Genomic DNA, 20,438 nt, shown 5'->3' on the forward strand with positions numbered 1-20,438 from the left:
AGACGACTAAATGAGAAATTGGCTTTGGGGGTGACCAGTGACCTATTCCTGCTGGAGCGCGTGCTACGAGTGGGTGCTGCTATGGTGACCAGTGAGCTGAGATAAGGTGGGGCTTTACCTAGCAGAGACTTGTAGATGACCTATAGCCAGTGGGTGTGGCGACGAGTATGAAGCGAGCGCCAACCAGCGAGAGCGTACAGGTCACAATGGTGGGTAGTGAATGGGGCTTTGGTGACAAAACGGATGGCACTGTGATAGACTGCATCCAGTTTGTTGAGTTGAGTGTTGGAGGCTATTTTATAGATGACATCACCGAAGTCGAGGATCGGTAGGATGGTCAGTTTTACGAGGGTATGTTTGGCAGCATGAGTGAAGGATGCTTTGTTTCGATATAGGAAGCCAATTCTAGATTTAATTTTGGATTGGAGATGCTTAATGTGAGTCTACAGTCTAACAAGACACCTAGGTATTTGTAGTTGTCCACGTATTCTAAGTCCGAGCCGTCCAGAGTAGTGATGCTGGATGGGCGAGCAGGTGCGGGTGTGATCGGTTGAATAACATGCATTTAGTTTTACTTGCGTTTAAGAGCAGTTGGAGGCCACGGAAGGAGAGTTGTATGGCATTGAAGCTCGTCTGGAGGTTAGTGAACACAGTGTCCAAAGAAGGGACAGAAGTATACATAATGGTGTCATCTGCGTAGAGGTGTACCAGAGACTCACCAGCAGCAAGAGCAACATCATTGATGTATACAGACAAGAGAGTCGGCTCAAGGTTTGAACCCTGTGGCACCCCCATAGAGACTGCCAGAGGTCCGGACAACAGGCCCTCGGATTTGACACTGAACTCTATCAGAGAAGTAGTTGGTAAACCAGGCAAGGCAATCATTTGAGAAACCAAGGCTGTCGAGTCTGCCAATAAGAATGTGGTGATTGACAGAGTCAAAAGCCTTGGCCAGGTCGATGAATACGGCTGCACACGGTCCAGATTGTCTAGCCAGATTGTCTAGCCCGGCTGATTTGTATGGGTCCAGATTTTGCAGCTCTTTCAGAACATCAGCTATCTGGATTTGGGTAAAGGGGAAATGGTGTGGGCTTTGGCAGGTTGCTGTGGGAGTGCCGGGCAGGTGATCGGGATAGGGGTAGCCAGGTGGAAAGCATGGCCAGCCGTAGAGAAATGCTTATTGAAATTCTCAATTATAGTGGATTTATCGGTGGTGACAGTGTTTCCTAGCATCAGAGCAGTGGGCAGCTGGGAGGAGGTGCTCTTATTCTCCATGGACTTTAAAGTGTCCCAGAACTTTAGTTAGTTAGTTAGTACTACAGGATGTAAATTTCTGTTTGAAATAGCTAGCCTTAGCTTTCCTAACTGCCTGTGTATATTTGTTCCTAACTTCCCTGAAACGTTGCTTATCAAGGGGGCTATTAGATGCTAATACAGAATGCCACAGGATGTTTATGTTCTGTTCAAGGGCAGACAGGTCTGGAGTGAACCAATGACTATATCTATTCCTAGTTCTAATTTTTTTGAATGGGGCATGCTTATTTAAGATGGTGAGGAAGGCACTTTTAAAGAATAGCCAGGCATCATCTACTGACGGGATGAGGTCGATGTCATTCCAGGATACCCCGGTCAGGTCAATTAGAAATGCCTGCTCGCAGAAGTGTTTTAGGGAGCGTTTGACAGTGATAAGGGGTGGTCGTTTGGTCGCAGACCCATTTACGGATGCAGACAATGAGGCAGTGATCGCTGAGATGTTGATTTAAAACAGCAGAGGTGTATTTGGAGGGCGAGTTAGTTAGGATGACGTCTATGAGGGTGCACCTGATAGGTTCATTGATAATTTGTGTGAGATTGAGGGCATCAAGCTTGGATTGTGGGATGGCCGGGGTGTTACGCATGTCCCAGTTTATGTCACCTAGTAGCACGAGCTCAGAAGATAGGTGGGGGGCAATCAATTCACATATGGTATCGAGGGCACAGCTGGGGGTAGAGGAAGGTCTATAGCAAGCGGCAACAGTGAGAGACTTGATTCTGGAAACATGCATTTTTAGAAGTACAAGTTTGAATTGTTTGTGTACAGACTTGGATAGTAATACAGAACAACTCTGCATGCTATCTTTGCAGTAGATTGTAACACCGCCCCCTTTGGCAGTTCTATCTTGGCGGAAAATGTTATAGTTAGCGATGGAGATTTCAGGGTTTTTGGTGGTTTTCCTTAGCCAGGATTCAGACATGGCTAAGACATCCGGGTTGGCAGAGTGTGCTAAAGCAGTGAGTAAAACAAACGTAGGGAGTAGGCTTCTAATGTTAACATGCATGAAACCAAGGCTTTTACGGTTACAGAAGTCAACAAATGAGAGCACCTGGGGAGTGGGAGTGGAGCTAGGCACTGCAGGACCTGGATTAACCTCTGCATCACCAGAGGAACAGAGGATAAGTAGCATAAGAGAACGGCTAAATGCTATACAAACTGGCCATCTAGCACGTTCGGAACAGAGAGTAAAAGGAGCAGGTTTCTGGGCACGAAAGTATAGATTCAAGGCATAGTGTACAGTGAGTACATTGGAGGTAAACCTAGGCATTGAGTAATGATGAGAGAGATATAGTCTCTGGAGACGTTTAAACCAGGTGATGTCATCGCATATGTAGGAGGTGGGACAACATGGTTTGTTAATTAATAACCTCTTATGGCTGCGATCCCCATACAGGGATCAACATACTGAGCAGGGCTAACATAGTGAGCAGGGCTAACATAGTGAGCAGGGCTAGAGGCGCTACAGTGAAATAAGACAGTAATCACTAACCAGGACAGTAATGGACGAGGCATATTGATATTAGAGAGAGGCATGCGTAGCCAAGTGAACATATGGGTCCAGTGAGTGGTTGGGCTGACTGGGGACACGGCGATTCAGACAGTTAGCAGGCCGATGCTAACAGTTAGTAGGCCGGGGCTAAACAAGCTAGCAGTTAGCTGACCAGGGTTGGCAAGCTAGCAGTTAGCAGACCAGGTCAGCAAGCAAGCAGTTAGCAGGGGCTAGCAGTTAGCTGACCGGAGCAAGGCAAGCTAGCAGTTAGCAGACCGGGGCTAGCAAGTTAGCCTTTAGGGGACGTTGCGATGGGGGTAAGTCTGTTTTTGCCTCTTCGTGCGGTGACGTCGATAGACCAGTCGTGGAATTAGTATGGTTCCAAGTATCTCTTGGTAGCTAGCAGGTTAGCAGAATGGGCCTTCAGCCTGCCCGCCTGAGGGGCCTGTTGGAATCCTCAGGCAGATTATGTAGGTATTCCAGTTGCAGAGGATCGGCGGGGTTCCATGCCCCGTACCGGCAGTGGAAGGGGTCCGGATATTGTAGCCCAGGAGTGGGCTTCGGTGGTAGCACAGGAGCCCTGGCCGGGCTAGCTTCGTTATGTTTGGAGGAAAAAGGGGGAGGCTTGCAAGCCAAAGAACACCATCCCAACCGTGAAGCACAGGCGTGGCAGCATCATGTTGTGGGTGTGCTTTGCTGCAGGAGGGCTGGTGCACTTCACAAAATAGCACAATTATGTTGTATTGAAGCAACATCTCAAGGCATCATTCAGGAAGTTTGGTCGCAAATGGGTCATCCATTTGTTTAGCCCTTTTGACTGAGAAGACCAAGCGTGGTTGCCAGGGATATAGGCATGAACCGGGAGAGAACGTTTTGGAACCAAGTAAAACTGGTACCTGAGCTATTCCATTGATAAACGCTGATTTTATTTTTCAGTTTCAAAACGTGTTGCCACAGTTTGCCCTACTTGTTGTTAGTCAACGACGCATTCATTAAATTGTCTGTCTGCTTTGTCTGTGTGTGTCTGAGAGAGAGAGGGTTTTTTAAGAGAGAGGTGTGTGTGTGTGTGTGTGTGTGTGTGTGTGTGTGTGTGTGTGTCCTTCGCTGACTCGGCATTCAATGGAGTAAGATTTGTGATGTGAGGCTCATTTGAAGGAACGATGGCGTCTGGCACCCCTCACGAGCATGGGGCCTTGTCCATCCCAGAGGGAATCGACAGACAGGGAACAAAGCACTCTGGGAAAGGAGACAAGCTCTCGGCTTGTAGAAAGTTGTTTGTAAAAAATTGTGTCAGTCACGAGGCTCTGCTCAGCAAACAAATACTTGTGTTTTGAAACTGGTGAGCCAGGGAAAGACTGCTTGTTATGTGGAGAGTTGGGGGAGGGAGGGGTAGAATCTATAGAAAGAGAAGACACTGATAAGGCACAGTGTGCTGCTGCATGGTAACGTGTCGTATCATCTGACAGTCATTCAGACATATAGCCTGCTTCGAACTGTGAAGGAGATGTGTCTGTGTGTGTGTCTAAGTTAAACTGTGTTAGTGTGTTTCACTAACACTGTTTGTTTGCTACGAGATAGGAACGCAACATAATGAAGACATGCAAATGCATCCATGAGTGCAGCAATTATATTAACGAGTACACAGCAGTTGTGCATTGTGGTTTTATCAAGCTGGAGTAAGAGATGTGCGGGGGCCTCGCATGCCTGTTGTCCGCCAAAACGCTGGTGTTGTGGTTGTCATGGCATTATTAATTGATCGGTTTATGAATGCTAATTTGTTTTCCCCACGATGCGGTGGGCGGGGAAGCCATGTGGGAGTGTGAGAGACAAGGATGCAAATTATAACACGGGTGGCGAACAAATACAAGGAGGAGGAGGAGGAACGGAGGAGCGACGACGCCACAGCAACTACACTTTTCCCTTACTCACTTCGGCTACGGGCCCGTCGCAGCTTGTTCCTTTGTCCAGGCTTTCGTTAATGAGGGGGGATATGGGACAAGAGCTGGCACTGTGTTAATCCATTTTAGGGGATTTGTAAAAAGCCTTTTCTGCAGGGAAATGTGTTGTTCCACCAAGTCTGCAGCAGCAACTGGAAGGGACATGGCCTTAGACATTTTGCCGGAAGCCCAGGTGAGGGCAAAGAGAGAGAGATGATATAGAGTGAGAATTCAATGATACAGCGATGGCCCGCTGGGCACAGTTCAAACTGATTACAATGCCGCCATTATGACATATTTTCTGACATCATGGTCAGGTTGTATATGGGCTGTTTAATGTTTTTTTCTTTTTAGCAACCTGAAAAACTTCCAAAATGACTTAAAATTGTCCAAAATAAATTGTCTTTTCAACCATAAAAACCTGTACACAACCAGGAAATTACGTAGTCAAGACTTCATGTGCCAAATTGGGCCAGCTGGGTAGTATTTGAATCGTGCTAAATATATTGAGGCTGAGCTGGTTATCAAATCCCATCAAGCTAAAACAATATCCACCAAGCCATGTGTTACTTTGCGCCCAGAGGAAAATTTGGCCCATAAGGGAGCTTCGAAAGGGCATTTGTGGAGTAAACATCTCATATATGTAGAGTTATTCACATAGGAGCCCTAATAACAAGTCCCCTCTTGCCCTCCAATCCTGTCCCACCAAAAGCTCAAACACAATTGATGTAGAGACTCTGACTGTATTTTATACCTTTCTCAGTTCTTTCACATCAGCAGCAGCACAGATGATAGTATAAAGTCAAGGAGAGTAAGGAACTTTAGATAGTTTATTTACACACTAGTCGTCGTCCCCCCCCCCTTTCCACTGGCTCATCTCAGACTATTCCGGAAATATATGTCCCTCAACCTTGTTAAACCACTTTTTAAATGTGTTGGTGTTGTGGTGATCAGAATGGGGCAGGAAGTATTCAGATCAGTACTATTGGTCATTAGTCATTACTACCATTCATTATTTGTCTATGTAGCAGTGGTTGTAATGTCCCTTCAACATTTACTTGATGCAGTAATGTTGGTGGAAATCAATCAGGATTGCAATCAAAGTGAAAGTCAAAATCACTGTGTCCCATGTAGTTGTTGTTCCACATACATTATAATGATGATGATGTCAACCTCTCCCATCTTCATCCAATTGTATTTCAGTGGTAAACCGTTTCTGTCTCATTTAGGAGATACGTTAGATGGAAATTCTATTGTAAAATTAGCCGCTGACCAAGCCTGTTGTGAGTGACTTTTATTCTTGAAGTTTCAGCTTTAATCTAAAATTATTTCAACTTCAATCTCAAGGTATAAAGACAGGCCTGGCCAACCCTGTTCCTGGAGTGATACCATCCTGAATGTTTTCTCTCCAACCCTAATCTAGTGCACCTGATTCTAATAATTAGCTGATTGATGAACTGAGTCAGGTTAGTTACTACTGGGGTTGGAGCAAAAACCTTCAGGAGGGTAACTCTCCAGGAACAGGGAGTGGGCAGCTCTTTATTAAGACATCTCAACATCAATTAAAACAATTATATTTTTTGGTCATAATACGAAACAGAGGAGCAGTGTTTGTTATGATCAAATAAACAAGACTTGTTTATGGTTGGCATGAATTTAAGTCGCATGCAAATGTGCAGAAACAAGTTGACCCCGAGCTTCAGATTTATAAATCAGCAAAACCAAGATGTGGAATGAAAATTCCTAATTCAATTAGCAATCTGTTAATTACCCTCTTTCTCTCTCTCTCTCTGGGAGACCGGGAAGAAGGTAGACATAAACATGTAGAGTGATTCGTTTGTGAGGGTTCAGTGAGAAAAGATAAAGGGGATCGATATTGTGACACGGAGGAGAGGATTGGACGAGGCAAGATAATCTCACAACAACTTTACAGGATGACTATCACAAGTGTTCTTCTAGCTAGAGAGAGGGTTCGGTTAAGGGGTTATTCAATTGTTCCACTAGGGATAAACTCCAAAAGGAAATATTATTGAATGCCTAAATAATCATTTAATATCGGCATTGGGTCACATGTTAAAGACCCATTGAAGTAATGGGGATTTTTCCATTCTCGTATTAGACTTCCTGAATTTAAATTGTATATTAATTCACAATGTTTGGCAAGTTGCATCCTAAGATTCTTCATCTCCATCAAAGTGATATACGGAGACTCTTAAGTCAGTGCTAGATATTATGCCAAATCTAGGGGGGAGGGGTTCAGTTCAAGTAGGTATCGTAATACATACTGATTGTAGAGGAAACAGCTTATTTTTTTACACCAATGCGAATACAAGACAAAATACAAGATTCGGGGTCTAGACGTTGTGGCAGCATCTGGGGAAGTGCTGCCACAGACCAAGCTAGGCTAGGTTTCTAGTGCAGAGCCTTTTGTGTCAGCTACCTGCTCACTGCCTCCAGTCCTCTCCTCTGAGTGAGGGAAATAGCAGCTGATAATGGAATGGTGGCTGATTGAGCTGCTAGCCACACCCTTAATGAGTTCATGAGGGTCAGCTGTTTGCACTTACAAGCCAACTGTTGCATTCCAGGCTGACTACATGACTTAAAGATCCGGTGCAGTCAAAAATGTGATTTTTATGTGTTTTATATACATATATGTCCACACTAGGAATGAAATTGAATCAAAAGTTACTGGACACGTACACATTTTTGCAGTAATACCTAACAATACAAAACAATACACACATACCCCAAAATAAGTAAGTGTGAATAGGAAAGGTGTGTACAGCAGTAGTTATATAGGATGAGCCATGACTAAAATACAGTATATACATATGAAGTGGGTAAAACCAAATGTAAACATTATTAAAGTGACCAGTGTTCAATGAGGATGTACGTAGGGCAGCTGTCTCTAAGGTGTAGGGTAGAGTACCAGGTGATAGCTGGCTAGTGGTGACTTTAACAGTCTTCTGGCCTGGAGATGGGAAAACAGCTTCTATCTCTCGGTCCCAGTTTTGATGCACCAGTACTGTCTCCGCCTTCTAGATGGTATCAGGGTGAACAGGCAGTGGCTCGGATGGCTAAGGTCCTTGATGATTTTCTGGACCTTCTTGTGACACCAGGTGCTATAACACCAGGTGCTGTAGGTGTCCTGGAGGGCAGGCAGTGTGGTTGGAGTAATGCTGTGAAATTGTGAAAATTAGGATAATGCCCTTTTTAGTGTGAGAGACGTTTGAATAGACCGCCTGACATTTCAGCCTGTTGTGTGAGTTAATTCGTTTATAGACCAATATGAAAGAGTTCCAAAAAACAGCTAGTTTACAGTTTTCCCCCTCCCTACTCCCAAACAGCCCAGAACCTATTTTTTGTTTAATTTTGTTTAAACAATCTCAGTACGGTACTTAATTGTTACCCAGAATTGATTTGATATTGAGATAAACATTGGCTGCATTGAACCTTTGTAAGGTGAGGGTGTGGATATGACGTGGCTACCTCTCACAGCACCCCAACAGAAAGGGAGTTTTAACGCTCATCAATATTTCTGTTCTCGGTGTGTTCAGCGACTGCTCTTTTTCCTCGCACATCCTTAACTGTAGCTTTGTGTTGAATAATGAGCCGGGCTTGCCTAGTTTCCCAGTTGTAAATAGTGTGCTGATTAGAAAATACTGATATCACCCTTTTCTCACTTCTGCATACAAGTAAGGGAACATGACAAAAACATTTTTCTCTGCGCTATCCAGAATCCACATACTGGATCAATATCCTGAGTAGATGCACTCTACAACCTCAGATATACAAAGATGACAAAATTACATGTCAAACAGACCAGACAGACTAAGTTAATAACTGTGTTCTGTTCATAGAGGAATTGTTGTTGTTGCTCCATACGAATCTGTTTGTGAATTGACTTCCTGATATGGAGTAGTGAGGGAGTGTTGATGAACATGTCACTGTGAGAGCATGGGCCCTGCGTCCCCTGGCAGCTGCAGCCTGGGGGGACCTAACAGTCAACCCTGATCAGCCATGTTAAGCTAATTGAGACGTAATGGATTAATTAATAACCCGACACGCTAATTTCACTGATTGAATGAAGGGATAGTTCGTAAATGCGGAAGTTAGCGGCTAGTGACAGTGGGTTTATTTAACCTACCGAAAGGTGGATTGCAGTCTGTCCATAGAGTTACAAAGTATGGAAAGAATATGGGAATTTGTCATTTGGGTGGATAGTAATAAATAGGAGTTGCACCACCGTATTTGCAAAGGCTCGAATGTGGTCAGTGATGTCTTGACCTGTGACAAATCTTCTGGTTCACTTGTTTGTTTTGCTGTTTTGTTTTTTCATTTGGATGACTGGAAGAAAAAAATCTTTGCGAAAACACCCACAAATCATCTGATATTGTCACGTTCGTTGAATGGAGGAGACCATGGCGCAGCGTGATGTGAATACATTCTTCTATTTATTAACGAAGAAACACTAAACAAACTATACAAAACAACAAAACAAACGTGACTCTGTATAAAAACACGTGCAGACACAGGCAACTAACCATAGACAATAACCCACAAAATACCCAAGGAATATGGCTGCCTAAATATGGTTCCCAATTAGAGACAACGATAAACAGCTGCCTCTAATTGAGAACCAATCTAGGCAACCATAGACATACATAACACCTAGACAGGGACAAAAACACATACATCACCCATGTCACACCCTGACCTCACCTAACCAAAATAATAAAGAAAACAAAGAATACTAAGGTCAGGGCATGACAGATGTGGAGCGTGGAAAGGCATTTGAAAATAATTCGATTCCAATGGCAGGGGAGTGAAGAGAGGAAGTTTCCTAAACTGGAACTAGACACAGCTTAGTCTTGATTCGGAGTTTAAAGGAGGTTAAGCCTTGTCGTTTTTCCCATCATGAATATTGAATATTCTCTTTCATTGTCTAAAGGAAACTTTGGAGTCAAAGTCCTCTGACTTCAGACAAAATTAGCTCATAAACTCAGCCAAAAAAGAAACGTCCCTTTTTCAGGACAGTCTTTCAAAGATAATTCATAAAAATCCAAATAACTTCACAGATCTTCATTGTAAAGGTTTTAAACACTTTTTTCCATGCTTGTTCAATGAACCATAAACAATTAATGAACATGCACCAGTGGAACGGTCGTTAAGCCACTAACAACTAACAGCCGGTAGGCAATTAAGGTCACAGCTATGAAACCTTAAAACACTAAAGAGGCCTTTCTACTGAAAAACACCAAAAGAAAGATGCCCAGGGTCCCTGCTCATCTGCATGAACGTGCCTTAGGCATGCTGCAAGAAGGCATGAGGACTACAGCCGTGGCCAGGGCAATAAATTGCAATGTCCATACTGTGAGACGCCTAAGGGAGACGGGACGGACAGCTGATCGTCCTCGCAGTGGCAGACCATGTATAACAATACCTGCACGGGATCGGTAGATCTGAACATCACACCTGCGGGACGAGGTACAATATGGCAACATCAACTGCCCGAGTTACACTAGGAATGCACAATCCCTCCATCAGTGTTCAGACTGTCCGCAATAGGCTAAGAGAGACTGGACTGAGGGCTTGTAAGCCTGTTGTAAGGCAGGTCCTCACCAGACATCACCGTCAACAACGTCGCCTATGGGCACAAACCCACCGTCGCTGGACCAGACAGGACTGGCAGAAAGTGCTCTTCACTGACGAGTCACGGTTTTGTTTCACCAGGGGTGATGGTCTGATTTGCATTTATCGTGCAGCCCTATGGGACTCCCAGTCATGGCCGGTTGTGATACAGCTTGGAATCGAGTCTGTAGTGACGCCTCTAGCACTGAGATGCTGTGCCTTACACCACTGCGCCACTCAGGAGCCCATGCTAAAGATTGTGGGACTGTATCAACAGAGGACTAATGAAACTAATACCAAAATATATATTTTTTGAGTGGTATTTTCCTTACAAGAGACTTCCTGGAATTTTGGCAACTGCGTAAGTATTTTTTTAAATCTCCTTTTTTGGGCTTGTTTGTCAATGTGTTGTTCATACCTGCAGAATAAATATCTTACCTCAACCACAAAATCCCTAGTTTGAAAGTGACTGTTTTCTGGAAGCTATGTGGGGCCATTTTGAGTACTACAAGCTTGGCCCACATGGGCCATCCCCCTAGCAATTTGAGTTCCAGCCAATGAGCTTCAGTCCCTAGCCATTTGAGAGACAGCTAGCAAGATGCACATTGACGAGTTGCACAGTGAAAGAAGGCTGGCTCAGGCCTGCCCAGGGTAATCCATTGAGGTTACAGGGCCAGGCCCAATGGAGGGAGGGGGAGAGAGAGGAAAAATATGTACTGCACATACACTACATGATCAAAAGTATGTGGACAAGTGCTCATAGAATGTCTCATTCCAAAATCATGCCAATAATATGGGGTTGGTTTCCCCTTTGCTACTATAATAGCCTCCACTCTTCTGGGAAAGATTTCGAATAGCGAGCATCAGTGAGGTTGGGCATTGATGTTGGGAGATTAGAACTGGCTCGCAGTCTGCGTTCCAAATCATCCCAAAGGTATTCGATGGCGTTGAGGTCAGGGCTGCAGGCCAGTCAAGTTCTTCCACACAGATCTCAACAAACCATTTCTGTATGGACCTCACTTTATGAATGAGAGCATTGTCATGCTGGAATAGAAAAGGGCCTTCCCCAAACTGCCACCAAGTTGTAGGCACAGAATCATCTCGAATTCTGTAGCGTTAAGATTTCCCTTTACTGGAACTAAGGGGCCTATCCCAAACCATGAAAAATAGTCCCAGACCATTATTTCTCCTCCACCAAACTTTACAGTTGGCACTATGCATTGGTGCATGTAGTGTTCTCCTGTCATCCTACAAACCCATATTGGTCCGTCGGACTGCCAGATGGTGAAGCGTGATTCATCTCTCCAGAGAACGCGTTTCCACCGCTCCATAGTCCAATGGTGGCGAGCGTTACACCACTCAAGCCAACGCTTGGCATATTACCGCATGAAATGTGTTGTGTTTTTCTGTAAGGGTAGTCTCTTAAAGATGCACTATGCAGAAAATGCTCTGCCATTTCCTGGCTGCTAAACTTCTGATAGTTAGTTAGTTTCGAGAAATATTGTACCATCTTGTCACGACTTCCGAAGTCGGGTCCTCACCTTGTTCGGGCGGCGGTCGGCGTCGCCGGGCCTCTAGCCATGTCAGCGTGCGCTGCGCCCGGCCTGCCACAGGAGTCGCTAGTGCGCGATGGGACAAGAAAATCCCTGCCGGCCAAACCCTCCCCTAACCCGGACATCGCTGGGCCAATTGTGTGCCGCCCCATGGGTCTCCCGGCCGGCTGTGACAGAGCCTGGACTCGAACCAGGATCTCTAGTGGCACAGCTAGCACTGTGATGCAGTGCCTTAGACCACTGCGCCACTCAGGAGGCCCAGTATGTCTTTCTTGATCATGCTGTGTTGTGTTTTTTACTTTGTATGGTAATTTGTATTAAATTAGCTGTTTTCCAAGCCAGCAGTGAGTCATTAATGAGTCGGGATTATGAAAGATGTAATCACCACTATCGGGCAGAATTTAGAAGAGTGCAATTAGATCACCCAATCCGACTTCTCCCTTGAAATCTGCAAGTAAAATGTCACATGGCGAAACATGGGGCATTAATCCATAACTGACATTTCTGCTGCCATGCACATATGGATCCATGGTAGGAAAGATGGGGCTGCTTCTCTCCAGAGGAATAGAAAACAAGGATAAACGCACCCAGTAGGGGGGTAAGTTTGTGTGTGTGTGAGAAGATTGACTGCGAGACCCACATACACACTTCCCATATCTCCTACTGTCCTATGGGTAGAGTTGATGATGGTCATGCCATAACTGCCACAGGTACCTCCTGAACATGCTTGTTTTTTTAATCTGACAGCTACACTCCGATTCAGAGGGGTTGGGTGAAATGCGGAAGACACATTTCAGTTGAAGGCATTCCCTTTCCTTATTCAGTGCTTTCTTGGGATAGGTCTCTCTTAAATAGATGTGTAATATCCTGGTAGGTGAATCATGGTATTATGCGTGACCAGCATGTGTCTTGCTCCAACAACACTGTTTAATATGATCTGTTTGTCCCTGTACATCAGGTTTGTTGACCAATGATGTTATCTATAAGCCAATTATTTATTAAATGAATACATTTTCACTTGGTCTCTGTACTCTCTTGTCAAAGTAACCCAGATACTGTAGGTTTGGAATTACATTGAATTGGAGGTGATAGTTGTCGCTGTTAAGGGACAGTCCCTAATATTCAACTTGGGTAATTACAGAAACCACTCACCTCCATTATGCAATTATAATCTAGTTTCCAAACACTATGTAACAACATGATATTAACGTTGTAATGTTAATATCGTTACTTAACAAGAAACTTGGATTGCGTGACAGCCAGTGGGATTTAGGCTAGAGGAAGAAGAGGTTGTGGGTAAATTGGGCTTCAGTGAGAGACGAAACATTTGAAAATGAATGAAGAGAGACAAAAGAAGTGATGGAGGAAATTGAACTAGAGAAAGAAAAACATTTATGTAGAGGCAGAACAGCAGGGAAGGAAAGGAGAAGAGTTAAAGCAATGTGAGCGAGGGACGAGAATTGGAGAGAACAGCGGACGAGAGATTGGAGAGGCGTGATGTTTTTTTGGGGGGGGAGAGACGATGTGGCACATATTTTTTAATTTTTTTAAAGGATGGAGAAATTAATGGATGAAAGGAGAGGAGGCGGTGATGCCACAGCAGCTACTGATGTCACCACAAGGTGGGTGTACTGTCAGACACCACACTCTCGTCACCACAAGCACAACCCCTCTCACCCGCTGTGACTGGCTAAGAGAAAGGGGATGGTGTCACAGCAGACTGTGGTACGGCGTGTGAGGGGGGTGAGGGCTGGGCCTCGTAAGACACACCCCGCTCCCCTCCAGCTCTGTTCCCCCTGTATTTCAGCTGAGGTCATAGCTGAGTGCTCTATGTCATCGTGCCATCCTTTTGTGGACATCCTTGGCAACCGTGGTAATGTTAGCGCTCCCTGCCAAAGACTGCCAGCTCAACTCTGCCACACACACAAGCGGCTGTCAGGATTTTTGCATGCCCTCTTTTATCTTTTATCACTCCCGGATCAGTGAGCACAACGATTATTTTTAAACACCTGTACATTGCACTGCAGCAATACACGACTACATATGTACTGTGTGCGAACGGGAGTAGCTACGAGATTGAGGTAGAAATCAGTCACAAAAAGACAAAAAATATATAATATTTTTAACCATGACTGTGATTCTCATGACATGTAAATGCCTTCACTTTGTATATGAGGGAGGAAGGGAGAGAGGCTGATTTGATTCCTCCTTATGAAGTTACGATTTAGTCGTGTGTTTCTCAGTCAGCGTCGACCCGCCATGCTCCCCCTCGCTCATTACCATATAAAGCAGAATCCCGCCGCAGTCGAGGGAAAAGTACGAGATCGGAGTAGAAACGAGGAGCTTTGCCGTTTGCACCCCCTTCATCTATCTACGGGTCACGAGGGTCACCAAGCAAATAATTATTACAACCAGAGTAAAGCTAACACCCCTATCCTGCCCTGTCCTGCGACAGATTTCACTGCTGAACTAGAGTCTTCCCCTGTCACTCACAAGACAGCTGCTGCCCTCTACCACTGACACGATTGTGGAAATGTGATTGCAGGTCAAAAAACCTATTGCGGTCATTTAGCCTAACTGGTTGCCGAGATATTTAGATGAAGGACGATACACAATATGAGCATTCCTATTGGACGAGTTCAGATTCTCTGTTTGAGAATCACAGAATGTTAGCTCTACTGAACGTGATTGAGGCGAAGGGTCTGTGGTCGTGTTGCAACCACATTTCGTTTTTTTTATGCATATCTAAATGCTGTAATGGATTATCCTCACCCAGGGCACCATTGCATTTTTTTAAAGGATGTTTCTCTAATGTAAATATCCTGAACAATATAAGATGAGTAAATACAAAATACGTCATCTAGTCTTTGCTGATTTTTATTTTTTGGGAAAACAGTTGGTTCGCTGCTTAAGTTGGCCTGTGATGTTAATTCATCCGTGTTTAAGGCGGCTTCCCATCCTCACACATGAAAGGCTTAGTCTGTTTGGTTTGTAAGATGTACAGAGCCTCAGCCCGAAAAAAGTATGGAAGCATGTTCCGTTAGCCTTGTAGCGAGTTCATCAATACAGGATGCATCTGGGTGATTTGGAAAGCCATAGTCAGTCAATAAATAATATAATAATACTCCTCGGAAAGGTTTTCACCTTTTTAGCTCACAATCTGTGGATACTATACGATTTTTTAAAAAGGTAAGAAAAATAGGTACAACGTTGCAGCACGTTCTTTGAAAAATATATGGCACATGGAAGCCAAACGAGGGTGGTCTATGGTGAAAGGTGGGACACGGGCTGAGAGTGGCTGAGGGGCGGGATTAAAGAGCTTGTGTTTGGTATTATTGTTATGTGACTGCTTTATATGAAAGTACCATGTATGTAAAATGTATATGTGTGTGTGTCTATGTAAATGTAGCAGAAAAGCTGTAAAGAAAAACTAAAGATATTTGTCCTCCAGTGGATGGGTTGACAAAAATAATGCAGGACGCATCTTAAAGCAGTCCAATGCATTGACTTTTCATCCCGGGGTTGTCCGAGAAGAGTCGACATCAAAACAACTTGTTATTGATTTATTGACATTCCATTAAGGTGATGCACTAGATGATACAGTTTCCTGTCCAGAATTGTACCTGAAAACACCTGGTTGCTAGTCCAGTTCCTTCAGGGCTTCTCAAGTCATGTCCTGGGGTCTCATCAAGAACTATTCATTAAGCCCTTGAATAGTTTGGTCTGCAATACAAATGTGTAGGCTGGAGTTGAACTCATTTTCTCTAGATTATTAGCTCGAAACACTTCAGATATTGATACTTTGTGCCTCGTTACGTCTGTGTCGTATAATTGTTGGATCACTGAGAGTGCTGAGCGATTAGTGCTGTTTGAGGTCGGTTCGGTTTCGCTAATTATTTTCAAACATGAAATGGATTATGAAATAATTACGTTGCAATGATTTTAGAGCTTTTGAATGTAAATTCCCAAAACATTCAATTGCCAAAACATTAAAATATTCCATATGTCTCTATCAGGTCCACATTTGGTAGACATAGAAAAAAATGAAATATCTCAGTTGTGTATATTACTTAGTTTTTATTTGATTAGTTTATTATTTTTAACTCCTTGAAGTAATCATCTCATCTCTGCTCAGGCAGTATCAGTAAACCGTCCAGGCCATCTAACATTTTGTGTTCCCCATACTGTACTGCAGGGTCTCCCAAACTCTGTCCTCGGGACCTCGGGGGTGCACGTGTTGCTTTTCGCCCTTGCACTACACAGCTGTTCAAATAATCCACTAATCTTCAATCTGTGATAATTTGAATCAGCTGTGTGGTGTTAGGGCAAACACCAAAACGTGCACCCCTTGGTGTCCCACGGATCAAGTTTGGGAAATGTTGCTGTACAGTCTTTAGTCATAATTTTTAGCTAGCGTTTCTAAGTATGCTGCAGAGCTGTTTGACAAAATTATTTTACTAGTTGTTCAAAGTTGTTAAGGTATACTTTCACGAACTGTCTCTCCCTCTCATCATTGTGTTGTGTACATTCCTCTCTCATGCAGTCTGTGTGTATCTCACCTAGCGTAGCAGGCGTAAAAGTGTATCTGTCAAGGGATCTGTATATAATGACGAGATGCTCATGTCTCCGCCCTAACAATGGGAGTCAATGGCCCAAAGGCGGAAAGGAATGCTTCAAGCTTAGGTCCAAAATAAGTCCATAGAAGCGCATTGTGCTAATTTTCTACAGTTTTTGTCTAGAGTGAAACCTCTTGCTTCGCCTCTTACATTCTTTCTTACTTCTTAACTGCCCGGAAGCCAGCCGCACCAATGTGTCGGAGGTAACACCGTTCAACTGACAACTGAGGTCAGTCTGCTGGTGCCCGGCCCACCACAAAGAGTCGCTAGAGCGCGATGAGCCAAGTAAAGCCCCTCCGGCCAAACCCTCCCCTAACCCGGACTCTTCCTGTCTATGAGCTGGGGAAAAATGGTGCAATGGATTATAGTCATTGTAGTTAATTAACAGATTTCTGCGCTGAACTAGGTTGAATATTGGCTTAATGAAAACTACCCTTCAGCTCAGCGTCCCACATAGTTCTTGACTTGATTTGTCAGATTTTTCTCATTAATTATTTAATTTCTCTCTAGAGAAACAGTGCATTGGACTCACCAAAAAAAATGGAATTCAAGTAAATGAACCCATGTCGGCCAATTAGTGGTTGAATAACCAAACCTCCCCTACTACAAAAAGTTCTGGGAACAGCTGCTCTAATCTCCTATTGTGTCCTTTTTCCAGCGGGAGTGAGTAACAAGATGGGCTGGGCATTTGGACTGGGCCTGGAGCGCCTGGCCATGGTGCTGTACGGGATCCCTGACATCCGCCTCTTCTGGAGTCAGGACGACCGCTTCCTGAAGCAGTTTTGCCTGCCCAGCATCAACGACCCAGTCACCTTCCAAGTAAAGCTCTAGGTTATATTTATTCTATTTTTCAACCACTATTATTCACCTTTAATGCAGAGTTTGGCTGTTGAGGTTTCAAAGCCCATTTTAAGGTAGGCAACTGGGGGAGACTTCAGAGGGAACAGACAATGATTTATACTCCTGAGCAAACTTTCCAGCACTGCAGATGGCAGTAGTTCACCAACCTTGGCTTGTTCAGACTACACATTCCATGCATCTTTTCAGTTTGTTTATGAACTGCCAATAAACTCATAGAACTAGAAGAAAAATAAATGTACTACTTTCAATTGACTACACTAAATGGTGCTGCCCAAGCGATCAATGGCAAAGATAGATAAAGAGTCGTATATTGAGAGTTAGGCCAATGGGGGTTCTGTCTGAATGTTCCCGAGAGCGCCACTTTCTCCCCCATAGTGGTTGCTCGGTGATAGTTGATGCTTCTGCGTTGTGCTGTTTATTTCTGATATTTTTCAAAACCTTTGAAGATGTCCAGGGAAAGCATATATGCAAGTTGTTGACACCAACGTTACATCACTAACATTTCTAGAATAAATGGGCTACTAACGTGGTGGCCGTTCTAAAACCTGGCCGAACTCTGGCTCTGGTTTCAACCAAAAGCCTTTATGATGCTCCCGGACCATATCAAGGATCCATTGTATTAATGAAAAAGATAAGAAACATTAGCAAACGTTAGCATAACATAATGCTGGAGGAAACGGGTACAAAAGTATCTATATCCACAGTAACCCGAAAGGCCGCTCAGCAAGGAAGAAGCCACTGCTCCAAAAGCGCCATGAAACAGCCGGACTATGGTTTGCAACTGCACATGGGGACATAGATGTCCTTTGGTCTGATGAAACAACAATACAAGTGTTTGGCCATAATGACCATCGTTATGTTTGGAGGAAAAAAGGGAGAGGCTTGCGAGCCAAAGAACACCATCCCAACTGTGAAGCACGGGGGTGGCAGCACCATGTTGTGGGGGTGCTTTGCTGCAGGAGGGACTGGTGCCCTTCACAAAATAGATGGCATTATGAGGAAGGACAATTATGTAGATATGTTGAAGCAACAGCTCAAGACATCAGTCAGGAAGTTAAAGCTTGGTCGCAAATGGGTCTTCCAAATGGACAATGACCCAAGCATACCTCCGAAGTTGTGGCAAAATTGCTTAAGGACAACAAAGTCAAGGTATTGGCGTGGCCATCACAAAGCCCTGACCTCAATCCTATAGAAAATTTGTGGGCAGAACTGAAAAATCGTGTGCGAGCAAGGAGGCCCACAAACCTGACTCAGTTACACCAGTTCTATCAGGAGGAATGGGCCAAAATTCACCCAACTTATTGTGGGAAGCTTGTGGAATTCTACCCGAAACGTTTGACCCAAGTTAATCAATTTAAAGGCAATGCTACCAAATGCAAATTGAGTGCATGTAAACTTCTGACCCACTGGGAATGTGATGAAAGACATAAAGCTGAAATAAATCATTCTCTCTACTATTCTTCTGACATTTCACATTCTTAAAATAAAGTGTTGATCCTAACTGACGCTAACACTGGTAATTTTTACTAGGATTAAATGTCAGGAATTGTGAAAAAATGAGTTCTGACTTCAACTGTATTATTCCCATCAAATAACCCCCCAAAAAAATGTTTTACGCTATTGCTTCTAAATTATGTTGTTAACATACAATGTTTAGCCTCAAAATATCGTTAAATCTACAAATGTAAAAGTGGTTTCACTTCTCCAGCTCCATCCCTGCGCTTTATAGCAAACCAAATGGCTGGGGTTTTTTGTATTTTTTTTTCTCAAATGAACGAGTACTCCTTCAAACATCCTGAGTGAGACAGAGAAAGGAGAAGGACTGAATCAATAGTTTTGATCCTCCGAGTCATTATTGCTGCCCAGCTGTAATGACTTAATGGGAGCCGTTGTTGTTGGGAGGATTTGGCCAGAAACTGAGATAGCTTAATGGCTTTTTAGCTAGCCGGGATTGATAGATTTTTTGGGGGTCAGAATTGGGGCCTATTAGAATGTGCTTACTGTGCAGATAATTGCACATCATTAATTGGACTGGTACATGATAAGACTTTCACATCAAATCAAAGTTGACTTGTTGCGTGCACAGGATACAGTAGATGTAAAAAGAACAGTGAAATGCTGACTTACAAACTGTTTTGCAGTGTTCAATATCACTGGTAATAAAATCCAGAATAGGATCTTAAAGCATGGATTCAATACTAGGTCAGATAAATAAAAACACACAAGAAATAAAAACACGTGAATGTACGCGTGTTTTATTTCTCGTATGTTTTTATTTTTACTTCTTTATTTCATTGACCTCGGTAGGTTTGTCCAACACCTACACACAAAAATGTTTAAAAAAAATTGTGCCAAATAAAGGTTCTTTGGCTTGTATCCATAGCGGATACCTTTTTGGTGCTATATAGAACCTTGTTTAAGGTTCCATAAAGAGCCATGCTCATAAGCAGAGGCGTCATGCTCAAAGGGGGCATAGGGGCACATGCCCCCTCAGATTTGTCCTGTTAAAATAAAACTATATTTGTAATTTTTTCTCGCTAATACTACTAGTCACCTAGGAATTTTATGAAGTTGGCTTTAGCTCGTCCATTTAAGTTCCCAATCTCCCAACCTCATTAAGACTCTATAGAGCCCATATTTCATGGAACTCGGTTCCATCTCATATTGCTAAAATAAACAGCAAACCTGGTTTCAAAAAACAGATAAAGCAACACCTCGCGGCACAACGCCTCTCCCCTATTTGACCTAGATAGTTTGTGTGTATGCATTGATATGTAGGCTACGTGTGCCTTTTTAAAAATGTATGTAGTTCTATTCTTGTCTAATGATGTTCTGTATTATGTCATTCTGTTTTATGTTTTGTGTGGACCCCAGGAACAGTCACTGCTGCTTTTGCAACAGCTAATGAGGATCCTAATAAAATACCAAATACATCTCTGGAGAGACCTGAAAATAGCTGTGCAATGCAATGCTCCCCATCCAACCTGACAGAGCTTGAGAGGATCTGCAGAGAAGAATGGGAGAAACTGCCCAAAT

At 43.6% G+C, this 20,438-nt stretch overlaps 1 protein-coding gene across 4 annotated transcripts in view; it reads left to right on the plus strand.

The window, feature by feature from the left end:
- The window catches only part of fars2 (phenylalanyl-tRNA synthetase 2, mitochondrial), a 116,074-nt gene that overhangs the window by 42,515 nt on the left and 53,121 nt on the right, over nt 1-20,438 (plus strand). For all 4 annotated transcript variants that reach the window (XM_036935306.1, XM_021620658.2, XM_021620660.2 and 1 more), the window contains one exon: nt 17,200-17,360. In XM_036935306.1, coding sequence (XP_036791201.1) covers nt 17,200-17,360 — 161 coding nt within the window. The remainder of the gene's footprint in view (nt 1-17,199; nt 17,361-20,438) is intronic.

This window comes from Oncorhynchus mykiss, chromosome 11, assembly GCF_013265735.2.
Source record: "Oncorhynchus mykiss isolate Arlee chromosome 11, USDA_OmykA_1.1, whole genome shotgun sequence".
In the NCBI taxonomy this organism is placed as follows: Eukaryota; Metazoa; Chordata; class Actinopteri; order Salmoniformes; family Salmonidae; genus Oncorhynchus; species Oncorhynchus mykiss.